The sequence below is a fragment of the Oratosquilla oratoria genome, chromosome 35, assembly GCF_046742065.1.
Source record: "Oratosquilla oratoria isolate Oo_2021 chromosome 35, ASM4674206v1, whole genome shotgun sequence".
Taxonomy (NCBI): Eukaryota; Metazoa; Arthropoda; class Malacostraca; order Stomatopoda; family Squillidae; genus Oratosquilla; species Oratosquilla oratoria.
In genome coordinates, this window is record NC_134811.1 from 34,729,800 (window position 1) to 34,748,156 (window position 18,357).

Here is an 18,357-nt window from a genome sequence, read left to right on the forward strand (position 1 = left end):
TTTGGGGATATTTCTTGACTTTCCTTTTCAATTTTCCACTGTTTTTTGTTTTCCTGTAGGTCATTCTCCTTGATTTTTTCTTCCACCTTTTCAGTCACTTCCTTCATTTGACTTTTAATTTCTCGTTTCAGAGCCTCGTTCCTACTATTATCCTCACTTTTCAGCCTCTCATTATCACCCTCAAGCTGTTTTAATTCCCTTTTCAACTCGTCTATCTCCACTATTGTTCTCTTCGTTAGCTTTTCTTAAGTTTGATACTTCCTGGTACATTGTCTTGTATTTGCTTTTAAGCTCTAATAGTTCATCAACTATGTCGTTTAAATCTCTATTCCTCATTATATTCCTGTATCTGGGTTCTCTATCCATCTCTACTCTAAGTAATCCACTGCCTTCTCTTTCAAAACCGGAAAATCTACTTACGTCTAACCTTTGGTATTCTCTAGGTGTTGATGCGAAGCATGATTTTTTTCTTACTACCCCTAATGGTGTTTCGATTCTTGTTTCATCCAGGCTTCTTTTAGTCGAGTCTTTAGCTTTAGGGGTTTCCATTTTGAAAAACAACACAAGAAAAGAACAACAACAAAAAAGTTAAGCGGAGATACAATTACGACCTACATCATTTCACCACGAATACACAGCCCCTGCCACACCGTATATAAACAACAAGGCCGACGCTGTTCGCTTCCAATTTCTTGTTTATATTTTCGCTCGTAAGCCAGCGCTCCGAAAATACGTGCTGTATATATATGTATGTATTTCATTATAGGGAGGCTTTTGGGATAGATTTAAATGGATAGATTTTTGGATAGGGAGGCTTTTTGGATAGATTTAAATGAGTGCATAGAGGGATTAGGGAGAAATGTCAATGTAATAGTACTGGGAGACCTTAATGCTAGGTTAGGAAATGAACCAATTGACGGAGTGGTTGGGAAATGTGGAGTTCCAGGAAAGAATCGTAGTGGAGACTTGATGGTGGAGATGTGTCTAGAGAGTTGATGATAGCAAATCGAGTGTTTAGGAAGAAATTCAAGCATAAGTACACATGGGAGAGGGTGGTAGATGGAGCATTAATGGACTATTTACCTAGTTGTATTTTGCGGGAAAGGGAGCTATGCTTGTGGTGTCCCGCCTTTGTATCTTGCAGTGTCTAGTTTGTTTTTAAACTCATGAATGGTTTTTGCGCATACTATTTCATTGTCCAGTTTGTTCCAAGTGTCCAAAACTCTATGAGGAAAACTGTTTTTCTTCAGTTCTCTTCTATAGCTATGTTTTTTTATTTTCTTTCCATGTCCTCTTGTGTTTCTTTTGTCCCAGTTAAGTAAGTTCTCACTATCGAGTACCTCTGTGCCTTTCATGATTCTGTAGATGGTCAATAGGTCACCTCTCTCTCTTCTTTGCTCCAGTGTCGGTAACTCCAGTTTAGCCAATCTCTCTTCGTATGATAGGTTTGCAAGTGCAGGTGCCATTTTTGTAGCTGCTCTTTGGATTCTTTCTATTTTCTTTATATTCTTTTTGGTACTGGGGGACCACAATGTCGCTGCATACTCTAATCTAGGCCTTATCAATGTAACCAATATTTTTTTCATCATGTCTTCGTCCAAGTATGTAAACGCCACTTTTATTGATCTTAGCAAATTGTAAGTCTCCCCGACAATTTTGTTAATCTGTATATCATAGGACAAGTCGTTCGTGATAATTACTCCCAAATCTTTTTCGGATCCTACTTTCTTTACTTCTTTGGTTCCAATTGTATATTTTCCTGATATTCTGTTTTTGCTTTTTCCAAACTCCATTATGCTACACTTCTTAGTATTAAAGTCCACTTCCCATTTCTGACTCCAGTTCCATACCCTATTTAGGTCTTCTTGCAGTGCTTCACAGTCCTCATCAGTTTCTATTTTCCTTAGCAGTTTGGCGTCATCGGCAAAGAAGCTCATGTAGCAGTTCACGTCCTCATCCATGTCATTCATATAGATAGCAAACATTATTGGTGCCAGCACAGATCCTTGCGGTACTCCACTGATCACCTCTTTCCAGTCTGAATATTTTTCTCTGAGCACTACTCTCATCTTTCTACCAGTCAGAAAGTCCTCTATCCATTTTAGTAGGTTTCCCTGTATTCCTCCTATGTGTTCCAGTTTTTTTAGTAGTTTTCTGTGTGGTACTTTGTCAAAGGCTTTTTGCAAGTCTAGGAATGCACAATCAGCCCATCCATTTCTTTCTTGCACTATGTCTATTAGTCTTGAGTAAAAGCATATTAAGTTTGTGGAGCATGATCTTCCTTGTCTGAATCCGAATTGTCTTGGGTTTAATATGTCATTGTCTTCCAGATGTTTTACCCATCTATTCTTGATTATTTTCTCACAAATTTTGGCAATGGTGCTTGTTAGTGATACTGGCCTATAGTTGGTGGGTTCTTCTTTGTTTCCTCCTTTGTGTATTGGTACAATGTTAGCGTTTTTCCAGTCCTCGGGTATCTTTCCTTCTTTGAGTGAGCTGTTTATTAAGATGTGTATTTTGTCTGTTAGTTCTTCTTTGCACTCCTTTAGAATCCAATTTGCAATACCGTCCGGGCCATGTGATTTTCTGACATCCAGCCTTGATAAATGTTCTGATATTTCCTTTAGTGATGCTGTAAACTCATTCATGAGGGGAGATTTCTTGTTTTTGTCTATGTCACAATTCGGTATTTTCTCTCTGGTGAAAACAGATTTAAAGTGATTGTTCATGACTTCGGCCATCTCTAAATCTTCTGTGTATTCTATGTTTCCTTGGCATAGTTTCACCAATTCCTGTTTGTTTTTAAGTTTACCATTCACATACCGATAGAATAGTTTGGGTTGCTCTTTGCATTTGTCTATAATATCCTTCTCATGGTTCCTTTTCTCCTCTCTTCTCACATTAACATACTCATTTCTATAGTTAACATAAATTTGCCATTTGCTTTGTTTTTTGTCTTTTCTCCACTTTTTCCAAGCTTTGTCCCTTCTGTCTTTTGCCTCACTGCATCTTTTGTTGAACCAACATTTAATGTACTCTCTCTCTCGCTTTTGTCTTGGTACATGCCTGTTTACCCCTTCATTGTAGTTTTCCATCAATATATTCCATTTCTCTTCCACTGCTGTTTCTTCCCTGTAAAATATTTCCCAGTTTGCATTCCGGAAGAATGTCTTTAGTTTTGTAAAGTCTGTTTTGTTGTACCTCAGTCTTCCTTTCCTATGCTTTTCGTTCCTCTCTATGTCTATTTCTTCCTTTAGTATAGTTTCGATGAGTACATGGTCACTCTTTCCAATTGGTGTCTCATACTGGACTTTATGCACTATTTCAGGCTCTGTTGTAAATATTAGATCTAGTTTCGATGGCTCTTCATTATTTCTGTACCTTGTGTTTTCATGGACCCATTGGGTCATTGTGTACTCCATGGTCATATCTAGCAGTACATTGCCCCACGAGTCATCTCCTCCTTGCACTGTCATGCTGTCCCAACAAATTTCTTTGCAATTGAAGTCCCCCATAACTACCAGATTACCCTTACCCATTAGTATCTCATTGAGTGATTTTCTTGTGTCATCTAGCATTTTTTTATGTTCAATTTCTTTCCAAGCGCTTGTTTTTGGAGGCACATAAGTCACCACAAACTTTCTACTTTTCATATTCTTGCCTTCGACTTTTATCATGATCAATTCAGCATTACCTTTGCCCTCTGCAATTTTTGTCACCTTTAGGTCTTTCTTGGCCAAGAACATGATTCCCCCTCCCTGTTTCTTGTCCCTGTTTTTTATCCAGTAGTTGTATAAACCTTGTCCGATAACAGTGGATGGTATTTCACCTCTTAGTTTAGTCTCTACAATTCCCATTATGTCTGGTTTTGCTTCTAACAGATAATCATTGAGTTCGTTCAGTCCCGAAATTAGTCCGTCAATGTTGGTATAGGCCACTTTTAATTTTCTTCCTTCTCCCTGGTTTCTTCTTCCCTTGTTTTGTTCGTTTTGAAGCGCCATTGTCTTAATCTCAAGTCTATTACTCTCCACTGGAATTCTTTGCATTCTGTCTCCGATCTTTTCAAGTTTTTTTCCTTTGCTTCTTCTCTTAGCGCCCTTTCTTTTTCTAATTCCTCAGTACTCATTTCTCTTTTTATCCATATCTTATTGTATTTTTCACTCTTTGCCAAGTTACCTACTTTTTCAAATATGTCTTCTACTACCACTTGTGACCTTAGTTTTATCTTTAGAGGTCGATTCCTATCCTTAGTATAGCGACCAATTCTGTAAGTCTCTTCTAAGTCTGTGCCTGAATCACTATCTCCCCCCTGAATTTCATTAAGGATTTCTACTGCTGTCTCTTTTTCTTCTTTTTCTCTCATGTACCTCGCCAATCCTTGTTTTTCTTTAAGCCCATAAACCACAATACATTTCTTCCTATCTACTGTGTCCCTGACCCAATTTGCTTTTTCGTTAATCACTTGAATGATTGTGTCTTTTGCATTTTCTTGCATTTGCTGCTTGACTATTTCTTTGAAAGCAATTTCTTTATTTTCAATATTTTCTTTCCACTTTTTAATTTCCTGGATACTGTCCCCACCTAAGTTTTCTTCGATCTTTTGTGTCAATTCTTGGAATTTGTTGTTCACTTCTTGCTTTAGATTTTCGCTACTATTATCATTAGTTTTCTTCTTTTCATTTTCATTCTTCAGTTCATTTATGTCTCTTTTCATTTCTTTAATTTCGTTTGTAAGATCCAAGTTAGCTTTTTTCAGGTCAGAAATTTCGTGGTTAGTCTTAGATAAACAATCAATTAAACCAATGACCTCTTTTCTTAAGTCCATGATTTCATTTTCCCACCGAGTCCTATTTTTGCTCATCTCTCTCTCTATCTCTAATAATCTACTTAAGTTCTTTCTTTCGTACTTACCAAACCCTAAGAAATCATTGTCGTAACACGCGGCGCTTTGTTTATTGTTTACATCGCGGTTCAGTGGATTGCCTCCAGATGGCTCTGATTCGCAACTGGCTTTCGAGTCGTTTTCATTCATTTTTGCTAATTTCGAGTTAACACAATTAACTAGCACTGCATAGATACCATTTCGGGCACTCACGTTCACTCCCCACCCCTACAGTACAAACCAGGTTTTCCTTTTTCGTCGTAAATCCTCTCCTTCTTGGTCGCGCGACGACGAGCGACGACGAGCGGTGTTGCTTCGATGAGCGTGTGTATGTATGTAGTGGTAGATAGGAGTATAATAGGAAGAGTTAAGGATGTACATGTTCTAAGGGGAGAGAGTGGGGGAATATCAGACCATTTTTTGGTGGAAGGTAAGATGAGAGTGGAGGATAGATGGAGAAAGAGGAAAAGGACAAAAGGTAGGGAGGTGCTTAGAGTGAACTCTTTAAATGAAAAGGAAAAGGAGTACAAGAAGAAGCTGAGAGAGGAGTGGGAGGGAGTGAAGGATAGAGTAAAGCTAGGAGGGGAGGAGGAATGGGGATGGTTCAAGGAGGGAGTCACAAAGTGTGCAAAGATGGTGTGTGGAACAAGAAGGACAGGAGGAAATAGAAGGAAGGGTAGTGAATGGTGGGATGAGAAAACAAAGAAGGTTGTAGGAGAGAAGAAGCGAGCTTTCACAGATTGGTTACAAAATAGGACGAAGGAGTCATATGAGAGGTACAAAGAAAAGAAAAGAAAAGAAGTAAAGCACAAGGTAAAGGAGGCAAAGAGGAGAGCATATATGAAATGGGGTAAGAGTATGACAGAAAATTTTGAAAGTAATAAAAAAATGTTTTGGAAAGAAGAGTGGAATAGGAGGCGAATCAAGTAGAGAAGAAAAGATAAAAGGTGCAGATGGAGAGATGGTAATGGAAGAGAAGGCAGTAAGGGGAAGATGGGCAGAATATTTTAGGGAGTTGCTAAATGTGAAGGAGGATAAGGAGGGAAAGATAGCTGCAGTGGGAAATGCTAAGAAAACGACCATGGTGAGTGAGGAAAATGAGGAGAAATAAGGAAGGGTGAAGTGAAGGCAGTTGTTAAGATGATGAAAGCAGGTAAGGCATCTGGTCTGGATGGATGCCATGCAGAATGTGTAAAAAAAGGAGGTACAGTGATGGTGGACTGGCTGGTGAGGTTATTTAATGTTTGCTGGAGAGAGGGTAGAGTGCTGGAGGACTGGAGGAGTGCCTGTATAGTTCGTCTTTACAAGGAAACGGGGGACAAGTGTGAGTGTAGTAGTTTCAGAGGGATTAGCTTGTTAAGTGTAGTTGGGAAGGCTTATGGGAGGATCTTGATTGAGAGGATTAGGAGAGGAACAGAAGGAGTAATTGGTGAGGAACAGTGTGGATTTAGGACAGGTAGAGGTTGTGTAGATCAGATTTTTGTGGTAAGACTGACATGTGAGAAAGCTATAGGAAAGGGGAATGATGTTTTTTGGGCTTTTATGGATCCAGAAAAGGCTTACGACAGGGTAGACAGGAAGGCACTGTGGGAGGTTTTGCGGATATACGGGATAGGAGGAAAGCTTCTAGGAGCTGTCAAGAGTTTTTACGAGAGTAGTAGAGCATGTGTCAGGATTAGAAATGGAGAGAGTGAGTGGTTCGAGGTAAATGTGGGACTTCGTCAAGGATGCGTTATGTCGCCCTGGCTGTTCAACTTGTACATGGATGGGGTGGTGCGAGAGGTAAATGCAAGGGTGGTGGGTCAGGGATTGAAGATGGTTAAAGGAAATGGAGAAAAGTGGGAGGTGAGGCAGCTGTTGTTTGCAGGCTACACTGCGGTTGTGGCAGGATCGGAGGAGGGATTGTGAAAGTTAGTGACAGAGTTTGGGAGAGTGTGTGAAAGAAGAAAGTTGAAGATAAATGTGGGTAAAAGTAAGGTGATGAGATGTCCAAGGGGTGAAAGTGGCAGCAGACTGGAAGTGAGCATTAACCCCTTCACTCCGGGCCAAAATCTCGCAGGCAGCTTTAGCTGCCAGATGTGCGATGTTGCGTCATAATACTTGCATTATAAGAAATAAAGTCACCATTGTATTGCTTGGTCTCTCTTTCACCTGTGAATTTTGATAACCATAGAAAATATGATTAAGCCAGTTTACAGAGTATGGGGGTCACGCAGGTACAACTACAATAAATATAATTAAGACGTCGACATCGGCATCCTCGCATACCCACTTGCTCCTCATGATGCCTACGTAGGCGTCATTGTATCGAAGGGGTTAACCACTTCCATAAGGTGGCGCCTACATAGGCGGCATGAGGAGCAAGTGGGTACTCGATGTCGGCAACGTCGCCATCTTGATTATATTTATTGTAGTCGTACCTACGTAATTTTCATTCTAAACTGGCTTCATCAGTTTTCTATGGTTATCAAAATACACGGGTGAAAGAGATTGAACGATTGAGCACTGACTTTATTTTTTATAATGCGATTATGACGCAACATCGCACATCGGGCAGCTAATGCTGCCAGACGTGCGGTGTGCCCCATAGTGAAGAGGTTAAGGGAGAACGACTCGAGGAAGTGGATAGTTTTAGATGCTTGGGTGCAAATGTGGCAGGAAAAGGTGGAGTGGAGGTGGAGGTAGAATGTAGATTGAGAGAAGCGAGTAAATGCCTTGGTGGATTAAAAAGTATAATGAGGAATAGACATTTGGGAATGGATGCTAAGAGGAGACTGTATGAAGGAGTGATTGTGCCAACAGCACTGTATGGGGTAGAAACATGGAACATAAGAGAAGAAGAGAGAAGGAGTTTGAATGTGTTTGAGATGAGGTGTCTGAGAAGTATGATGGGGGTTACTAGGCTAGATAGAGTGAGAAATGAGGAGGTGAGGAGGAGAACAGGGTTGGAAAGGGAGCTGGAAGATAGGGTTGATGAAAGAGTATTAGGATGGTTTGGACATATGGAAAGAATGAGTGAAGAAAGACTAGTAAAAAAGGTATGGAAGGCAGATGTGGAGGGAGTGAACATGAGGGGACGTCCTAGGATGAGGTGGATAGATGGGGTGAAGGGGGCTTTTGGGAAGAGGGGAATGTCTGTTGAGGAAGGATGGGAGAGGACAGAAGACAGGGGTGAATGGAGAATGGTTGTATATGGATGATGCTGTGATGCATGAGGTGGAATGGGCATGATGATGGGGGTGAGGTAGTATGTGTGAGCAAAATTTGACGCAGCCCGAAGGGGTTTCTCCCTGTCTTCTCCTTTTATGCATGGGAGGTCGCCGACTTAATGAAGCAGCCTTGCTGTGGATGTGCTGTGACTTGCGACACTGCCTCTGACCCAGGGCAGTGGACAAGGTGCAGGGATGACCCGTCTGCCTCTGACCCAGGGCAGTGGACAGGGTGCAGGGATGACCCGTCATCCAGGAGGTGCTAAGATGAGAGGGAGGGTGGAGGGGAGTGGAGTGTAATTATGGATGGAATGGGTGGGAATGATTTTATGCCTTTTTCTTTTTGGCTACCTCCCTTGAAAGAGGAAAAAACCTTGGTATATGTATGTATGTATTTCATTATTAGTGCACGTTGGGGACAGTATCATGATTAAGACTTAGCATCATAGAGCCAGCAAAATAGATTCAAAGGGATTGGCAGAATGGAGGGTTAGGATTTAAGTGATAAGTATTTTGATTTTAAGTATGATAAGTATTTAAGTTTTAAGTGGTAAGTAATTTTAAGTATGAAAGAAAACTGCATGCCCAATCCATAGGGGTGTTGAGTTCCAAACATCTTGCACAAAATTTGTTTATTCACCACTAAATCTGTAATGTAGTGTTGCTGTTAGGTTAACCTTGAAATTAATTAATTAAATTGTTTTTCTTTTTTCTTCTCCTCGCAGTTTGTTTGCACTGAATGTTGTGTCTTTGGACAGCACAAGAAACATCAGGTCATGACTTTAGAAGAAATGGTAAGTAGGAGCATATGATTTATAGAAAAAAAGAATAGATAAATAATAGAAATGCGAACATGCATGTATTTACCTATTTGTACCTAGTTGTATCTTACGGGAAGAGAGCTATGCTTGTCGTGTCCTGTCTTTGTATCTTGCAGTGTCTAGTCTGCTCTTAAATTTGGGTACAGTTTTTGCACACACTGTTGTTTCATCCAGTTCGTTCCAGAAATCCTCCACCACTTTTTTTTTCCAGGTCTCTTCTGTAGCTGTCCTTTTTGAGTTTCTTCCCTTTTCTTCCTCTTGTATTTCTCTTGTCCCAATTTAGTAAGTCCTCTCTATGAAGGACTTCTATGCCTTTCATGATTCTGTAGATGGTATGTATGATATGAGAGAAATTTGCACATTTATTTTCTTAATTATTATGATTTTTTTACTTTTATTGATTAGAATCCCACTGTCCCATAGTGGCTGATGGTGGCTTCCAGGCCGTCCTGTAGATCTCCCTGGGAAGAAGTGTGGACTGTTTTGGTGAAATATTGTGGGGCTGTTTCCATGTCACTGATTTAAAGTAGGAGGGGTGATGTGGCAATTTGTCAGCTCTCCCATTGTGAAGTGGAGGAAATACATTAGTCAAAAATTGTTATTAAAAGATGTAGACAGAATATATGGCAAGAGCCAGGTGTGAAAAACTAACTTTAAATGTCAAAAAATGCAAAATATTGGAGGTAGGAAAAGAAGACTATCAACTATTTACTCAAAAGGAAGTAAAATGATTACAAAAGTATAAAAGAAGCATTTGTGAGTTTTCATCATCATTATGCTTGGATGGCCATCCCTTTACAAGTGAGAAAAGACCCTTTGGAGTATGTATGCATATCTTCAAGGACAGAAAGACCGTTCAGTTGTTGACAGTGATATAGAGTACATACATACATATACCAAGGCTTTTTCCCCCTTACAAGGGAGGTAACCAAAAAGAAAAAGGCATAAAATCATTCCCACCCATTCCATCCCTGAATACACTCCACACCCCTCCACCCTCCCTCTTATCTTAGCACCTCCTGAATGACGGGTCATCCCTGCACCTTGTCCACTGCCCTGGGTCAGAAGCAGTGTCGCAAGACACAGCACATCCATAGCAAGGCCGCTTCATTAAATCGGCGACCCCCCCTCTCCGTCCCCCCATTGCATAAAATGAGAGGACGGGGAGAAATCCCTTCGGGCTGTGTCAAATTTTGCTCACACATACTACCTCACCCCCCATCCACCCGCCCATTCCACCTCATGCAATCACATCATCCATATACAACCATTCTCCATTCACCCCTGTCTTCTGTCCTCTCCCATCCTTCCTCAACAGACATTCCCCTCTTCCCCAAAGCCCTCTTCACCCCATCCATCCATCTCATCCTAGGACGTCCCCTCATGTTCACTCCCTCCACATCTGCCTTCCACACCTCTTTTACTAGTCTTTCTTCACTCATTCTTTCCATGTGTCCAAACCATCCTAATATTCTTTCATCAACCCTATCTCCCAGCTCCTTTTCCACCCCTGTTCTCTTCCTCACCTCCTCATTTCTCACTCTATCTAGCCTAGTAACCCCCATCATACTTCTCAGACACCTCATCTCACACATTCAAACTCCTTCTCTCTTCTTCTCTTATGTTCCATGTTTCTACCCCATACAGTGCTGTTGGCACAATCACTCCTTCATACAGTCTCCTCTTAGCATCCATTCCCAAATGTCTATTCCTCATTACACTTTTTAATCCACCAAGGCATTTACTCGCTTCTCTCAATCTACATTCTACCTCCACTCTCACTCCACCTTTCCCTGCCACATTTGCACCCAAGTATCTAAAACTATCCACTTCCTCCAGTTGCTCTCCCTTAATGCTCACTTCCAGTCTACTGCCACTTTCACCCCTCGTATATCTCATCACCTTACTTTTACCCAAATTTAGCTATATATTTTTTCAAGCATATTATATATTTATTTTGTAATTATTTATTTATGTATATTCATTTACAGAATGCTGGTATTGCTCCTCAACTCAAGTTTGTGCTTGAAGATGCAGAAATGCTGAACCAAAGGCTGCAGAGATTAGTTAAGGTTTGTTCTTCCACATTAACATCTTCCATACTTAGAGGCACTCATTTTGTTCTAGTGAACACCATGTGATACATATTCTCTCCCTCACCCTACCCATCTTGCTCTCTCTCCCCCTCTCTATTGCTCTTATTTGCTTTGTCTCTCTTTCTCTTCGTCTTTCTGTTTCTCTTCTCTCCCTGTCTCTGGCATGCATGCTCCCCCCCCCCCTCCCTCTCTCTCTCTCTCTCTCTCTCTCTCTCTCTCTCTCTCTCTCTCTCTCTCTGTCCCCCCCTTCCTCTCCCCTCTTAATCCCTATCTCTCTCCCTCCCTTCTGTCTCTATCTTCCTCTCATCTGTCTCTTTCTTCTTTCACTCCCTCTGTGATGTGTATGCTCTCTTTCTATCATTTTCTCTCTCTCTCTCTCTCTCTCTCTCTCATCTCCCTCTCTCCCTTTGTGTCCCTCTCTGTCAACTGTCTCCCACTTTTTATTTCTCTTTCTCCCTCCCCTTCTGCCTTCCTCCCTCCCTCCCTCTCTCCCTCCTTCTCTCCCTCCCTTCCTCTCCCCACTCTCTCCCTCTCCCCTCTCTCTTTCTCTCCCTCTCTCTCTTTCTCCCCCACTCCTTCTGTCTCTCTCCTCTCTCTCTCTCCTCTCTCCCCCCTCTCCCTCCTCTCTCTTTCCCCTCTCCCCCCTCTCTCCCTCCTCTCTCTTTCCCTTTTCTTTCTCTCTTTCCCTTCTCTTTCTCTCCCCCTCCATCTTTCCCTCTTCTCTCTCTCCCTTTCCCCCTCTCTCTCCCTTTCCCCCTCTCTCTCCCTCCCCTCCCTCCCCTCCCTCTCTCCCTCCCTCTCTCCCTCCCTCCCTCCCTCCCTCTCTCCCTCCCCTTCCTCTCTCTCCCCTTCCTCTCTCTCCCTCCCCTCCCTCTCTCTCCCTCCCCTCCCTCTCTCTCTCCCCCCCACCCTTCTTTCTCTCTCTCTCTCCTCTCTCCTTCCCTCCCTCCTGATTAGCCATTGCTGACTGAAAGTAAACACACCAACAATTGAGGAGCCGCGTGCTGTAGGGGCTCAAGCGCTAGTTCCAGCAATTTCAGGTTTGTGCATGTTCTGGGTGCTCCTTCTCTTCTAGATCATGGGGCAATAGACTGGGATAGGATTCTCTACCTTATTCCCACTGTATCGAGGGGTTAGAGTTGCATACTGAAACGACCTCTTCGAGTCCCAGGAAGGGGCCGGACGACCTCCTCGATTACTAATCCCCCCCCCCCCCCTTATTCAAGTTACGTGGGCACAACATCTTCCCTGGAATGGTGAGTGTGACTAATATTGTGTGAATTTCATGTATTTATTGCGATTCGTCTCTGGTAAAAAAAAAAAAAAAAAAAAAAAACATAATTTAAAAAAAAAAAAAATAATAATTACAATGGATAATGAAATTCATACTATATTACATATTTTATACATGTATTTACCTTCCATTTTGAATGTTTATTTACATGCCACACATATTGGGAATCGTACATAGGGGTGCATAAATTTGCATATTTCAATAATAATATGCAACAAAAAATAATGAAAAACACAGCAAAAAAGATCTGTTCGAAAGCTTTCAAATTATATTTTACAGTTTGATTTTTACGCGTAAATAATGTCCGTAATATGTACCCATACTTTAACGCTTAATTACTCGGAATTCCTAAATTGGCGCTTGAGCCCCTACAGCACGCGACTCCTCAATTGACCTCCTACTATTTCAAAGAAATCATAAAAGATCCAGCGAGCTACTGTCTTCCAGACTTAGCTGAGCACAACAGTAAACACCAGATGCCAGTCTTGTGATATAAGTAGTTTTGAGGGATATAAGACTTGGTCAGTATTTGTCATAAGAAAATCCTATCCTTGGCCTAAAACCCCTATCCAGTGGTCCACCTGTGTCTGCATGCGCTGTACAAGAAGTATGACATGTCTTAATGTCACACCCATGTCACTGCACCCCTGCTAGCACCAATTGCCTACATTCTGCCATATTACAGAGGTACATACATATACCAAGGCTTCTTCCCCCTTACAAGGGGGGTAGCCAAAAAGAAAAAGGCATAAAATCATTCCCACCCATTCCATCCTTGAATACACTCCACACCCCTCCACCCTCCCTCCCATCTTAGCACCTCCTGAATGACAGGTCATCCCTGCACCTTGTCCACTGCCCTGGGTCAGAAGCAGTGTCACAAGACACAGCACATCCACAGCAAGGCCGCTTCATTAAATCGGCGACCCCCCCCCCTCTCCGTCCCCCCATTGCATAAAATGAGAGGACGGGGAGAAATCCCTTTGTGCTGCGTCAAATTTTGCTCACACATACTACCTCACCCCCCATCCACCCGCCCATTCCACCTCATGCAATCACAACATCATCCATATACAACCATTCTCCATTCACCCCTGTCTTCTGTCCTCTCCTGTCCTTCCTCAACAGACATTCCCCTCTTCCCCAAAGCCCCCTTCACCCCATCCATCCACCTCATCCTAGGACACCCCCTCATGTTCACTCCCTCCACATCTGCCATCCACACCTCTTTTACTAGTCTTTCTTCACTCATTCTTTCCATGTGTCCAAACCATCCTAATATTCTTTCATCAACCCTATCTCCCAGCTCCTTTTCCACCCCTGTTCTCTTCCTCACCTCCTCATTTCTCACTCTATCTAGCCTAGTAACCCCCATCATACTTCTCAGACACCTCATCTCACTTCTCAGACACCTCATCTCAAACACATTCAAACTCCTTCTCTCTTCTTCTCTTATGTTCCATGTTTCTGCCCCATACAGTGCTGTTGGCACAATCACTCCTTCATACAGTCTCCTCTTAGCATCCATTCCCAAATGTCTATTCCTCATTACACTTTTAATCCACCAAGGCATTTACTCGCTTCTCTCAATCTACATTCTACCTCCACTTTCACTCCACCTTTCCCTGCCACATTTGCACCCAAGTATCTAAAACTATCCACTTCCTCCAGTCGCTCTCCCTTAATGCTCACTGCCAGTCTACTGCCACTTTCACCCCTTGTACATCTCATCACCTAACATTTACCCACATTTATCTTTAGCTTTCTTCTATCACATACTCTCCCAAACTCTGCCACCAACTTCTTCAATCCCTCCTCTGATCCTGCCACAAGCGCAGTGTCGTCCGCAAGCAACAGCTGGCTCACCTCCCACTTTTCTCCATTTTTTTTAATCATCTCCAATCCCTTGCCCACTACCCTTGCATTTACCTCTCGCACCACCCCATCCATGTATAAGTTGAACAGCCAGGGCGACATAACTCATCCTTGATGAAGTCCCACCTTTACCTCAAACCACTCACACTCTCCATTTCCAATCCTGACACAAGCTCTACTACTCTCATAAAAACTCTTGACAGCTCCGAGAAGCTTTCCTCCTATCCCGTATATCTGCATAACCTCCCACAGTGCCTTCCTGTCTACCCTATCATAAGCCTTTTCCAGATCCATAAAAACCAAAAACACATCCTTCCCCTTTCCTATAGCTTTCTCACATATCTGTCTTGCCACAAAGATCTGATCTACACAACCTCTACCTGTCCTAAATCCACACTGTTCCTCGCCAATTACTCCTTCTGTTCCTCTCCTAATCCTCTCAATCAAGATCCTCCCATAAGCCTTCCCAACTACACTCAACAAGCTAATCCCTCTGAAACTACTACATTCACACTTGCCCCCTTTTCCCTTGTAAAGAGGAACTATACAGGCACTCCTCCAGTCCTCCGGCACTCTACCCTCTCTCCAACAAACATTAAATAACCTCACCAACCAGTCCACCATCACTGTACCTCCCTTTTTCAGACATTCCGCATGGCATCCATCCAGACCAGGTGCCTTACCTGCTTTCATCATCTTAACTGCCTTCACCTCATCCTTCCTTATTTCTCCTCCATTCTCCTCATTCATCACTCATTTTCTTCGCACTTCCCACTGCAGCAATCTTTCCTTCCCTATCCTCCACATTTAGCAACTCCCTAAAATATTCTGCCCATCTTCCCCTTACTGCCTTCTCTTTCATTATCATCTCTCCATCTGCACCTTTTACCTTTTCTTCTCTACTTGATTTGCCTCCTCTTCCTCTCTTAATTTCTTTCCAAAACATCTTTTTATTACTTTCAAAATTTTCTGTCAAACTCTTACCCCATTTCACATCTGCTCTCCTCTTTGCAACCTTTACCTTTTGCTTTACTTCTCTTTTCTTTTCTTTGTACCTCTCATATGATTCCCTCGTCCTATTTTGTAACCAATCTGTGAAAGCTCACTTCTTCTCTTCTACAACCTTCTTTGTTTCCTCATCCCACCATTCACTACCCTTTCTTCTATTTCCCCCTGTCCTTCTTGTTCCACACACCATCCTTGCATACTTTATGACTTCCTCCTTGAACCATCCCCATTCCTCCTCCACACCCAGCTCTACCCTTTACTCCCTCCCACTCCTCCTTCAGCTTCTTTCCGTACTCCTTCTCCTTTTCCTTCTCATTCAAAGAGTTCACTCTAAGAACCTCCCTACCTTTTGTCCCTTTCCTCTTCCTCCATCTATCCTCCACTTTCAACTTACCTTCCACCAAAAAATGATCTGATATTCCCCCACCCTCTCCCCTTAGCACATGTACATCCTTAACTCTTCCTATTATAATCCTATTTACCACTACATAATCCATTAGTGCTCTATCTTCCACCCTTCCCTCCACCACCCTCTCCCATGTGTACTTATGCTTGACTTTCTTCCGAAACACTGTATTTGCTATCATCAACTCTCTTTCTAGACACATTTCCACCATCAACTCTCCACTACGATTCTTTCCAGGAACTCCACATTTCCCAACCACTCCATCGATTGGACCATTTCCCACCGTAGCATTAAGGTCTCCCAGTACTATCATATTGACATTTCTTCCCAAATCCTCTATGCACTCATTTAGATCTATCCAAACGGCCTCCCTTTCTTCTACACTCTTCTCACTGCCAGGCCCATATGCACTTACAAAGACCCACATCTCCTTCCCCAGTTTCACCTTCATCCACATTATCCTTGAGGAAACCTCCTTCCACTCCACTACCTGTTTACCTATCTCTTCACTTACTAGAATAGCCACCCCTTCCCTCCCTCACCCTCTCTTCCCTCCTGATAACCTCCCACTTACACTCCCAAACTTACACTCACCCTTCCCTTTCAACTTAGTTTCACTCAAAGCCAACACATCCATCTTTCTTCTCACAAACATACTACCTATCTCTTCCCTTTTACTCTCATCTGTACCACATCCACGCACATTAACCCCTTCCATACGGTGCCGCACACGTAGGCGTCATGGACTTAGATCTCGGTGGCAGCAGCCAATGCCAGCCGTACGACGTGTCGTAATAATACTCGCATCATAAAATATAGTCACCGCTTATATCGATCGTTCTCTCTTCACCCGTGAATTTTGATAATCATAGAAAATGCGATTACAAAAGAATTAGAAAGAATGTCATTATGGAGGGGCGACTACAATAAATATAATCAAGACACCGATATGGCAGCCTCGCGAATACACTCGCTCCCCATGACGCCTACGTGTGCGGCACCGTATGGAAGGGGTTAAAAGACCCAAACCTTAGGGTGCTGGTCCGAGGATTTCCAGCCCCTCTTATGCCTTCTTATACCCGTCTGGGGTATTGGCTGCTTGTTATTGTGGCAAAGTAGCATGCAGTTGATACTTTAGGGTCTATATGGGGCGCCCCTACGGACCAGAGCCACACATCATTTTGTCTATGATAGAGGAAAACTCTGTTCATAGAGAAATGATTTCACTTTTATACTACAACTGTCCCTCCGTTATGCTGTCCTCCAACCCCTTGTTGCTGTCCTGTACCATTTCTCTGAGTATTCCTTTTCTGTGGTGGGGGAAAAGAATACTGCCACCAAGTATTCCCACTTGGATCGTAAGAGGCGAGAAGAAAGGGACAGGGATTGGGACTAGGCATCCTTCTCCTTGTAGCCCCACAGGGGAAATTCCTAAAAGAAAGAAAAAAAATTACAGAGGTAACATGGCATATTCAGGACCAGCCACCCTTGTCAATATAGGTGCCAACCTCGCTCTCAGTGACAACGAGGACATCACTGGACATTTGGCCTTCGTTGCCAGTGCATGAATGTGTTGGTACTGCACCATGGCAGCCACTGCTCCCTGCCACCCAGCCCACCACCACTACTGCCACCACTGCCACTCCAGCCCCCATCACAGTTGCCTCCACCACCAAATGATCTGCGGACTAGACTTCAAACACAAGCAAATCCTATTATCCAGCTTTTAAGTCATTCAGGCATGACAAGAACTCCCAACCTATGGCTTCCAATAATTCCCTCTTTCAGCTTATCACTTCCTCTAGTTGCCAATACCTCCCCTGCTTTCATCCCCAGAACTGCTTATGTTGAACTCATCTTCCATGAGAACTTGACCCTGGATACGAAACTTTGCCGGCTTACTGAAATTACCAAGTCATTCAGCCTCAGTCCAGAGTTAGCTGAGGTGAAAATGTCTGCCATCCCCTCTCAGTATGTGTATATTTCATGTATACATACAAAGATAATTGAGAGTGCCATGAAGGGTAATTTCTTATCCTTGAAGTTCAGGACTCGATTGATGATGATGATGATATGGTTTAACGTCACAAACTCCCCTCTATCTGAAGGCTAGGACGGTGCCCCTCACAGAGAGCTTTGTAGCGTGGAATTTAATGAACCATGCCCTTGGTTCAACTTTGCTGGTGGCAGGATTCGAACCGCCATCCCCTTGACCTTCGCCAAAAGTAACGACGCCCTAACCTGCTCAGCGTAAATTCCCCATGTATCTTGTCACCTGAACTCAACCAAAACAGAAGAAAATCTATAAGAAAGCAAGGAGGGAATCCTTCACTAAATTTATTAGCAAGTTGAAATATGATTCTCCCCCTACATTATTATGGAATAGGATTCGAAAGTTACAGGGAAAGTTTACTCCATCTCCTTTGCCTATTCTCAAGGTTAATGACTATTATATCAGATACAAGAGAGGTAGCAGAGGCTTTTGGAAGACAATATGCTGATATTTCAAGTCCACTTCATTATTCACCTGACTTCAGAAGAATTAGAGACAAGACCATGATTGTTTCTTCTACCAATACAAACTCAAAGGCTATACAGGTAGTCGTCGACTTACGACCTATGTGACTTACGACTGATCGACTTTACGACCACGAGATGGTGCAATAATATCTAACATTTAATAGAGTAGTAAAATTGCAATGTTATGCCTGGCAGTGCAGAACATTACTCCGCACGCTGCGAGACGCTAGTACGATAGTTTTCGCA

The 18,357-nt window shown here is 42.7% G+C and overlaps 1 protein-coding gene across 2 annotated transcripts in view; it reads left to right on the forward strand.

The window, feature by feature from the left end:
* Nucleotides 1–11,095, forward strand: part of LOC143018643 (E3 ubiquitin-protein ligase TRIM23-like) — a 53,048-nt gene extending 41,953 nt beyond the window's left edge. The window contains exons 6-7 of one of the 2 annotated variants that reach the window (XM_076174213.1): nt 8,817–8,885; nt 10,904–11,095. In XM_076174213.1, the coding sequence (XP_076030328.1) occupies nt 8,817–8,885; nt 10,904–11,053 (219 nt within the window). In that variant the 3' untranslated portion in view covers nt 11,054–11,095. The remainder of the gene's footprint in view (nt 1–8,816; nt 8,886–10,903) is intronic. The other variant, XM_076174212.1, reaches the window with a different exon arrangement.
* The last annotated feature ends 7,262 nt before the right edge of the window (nt 11,096–18,357 follow it).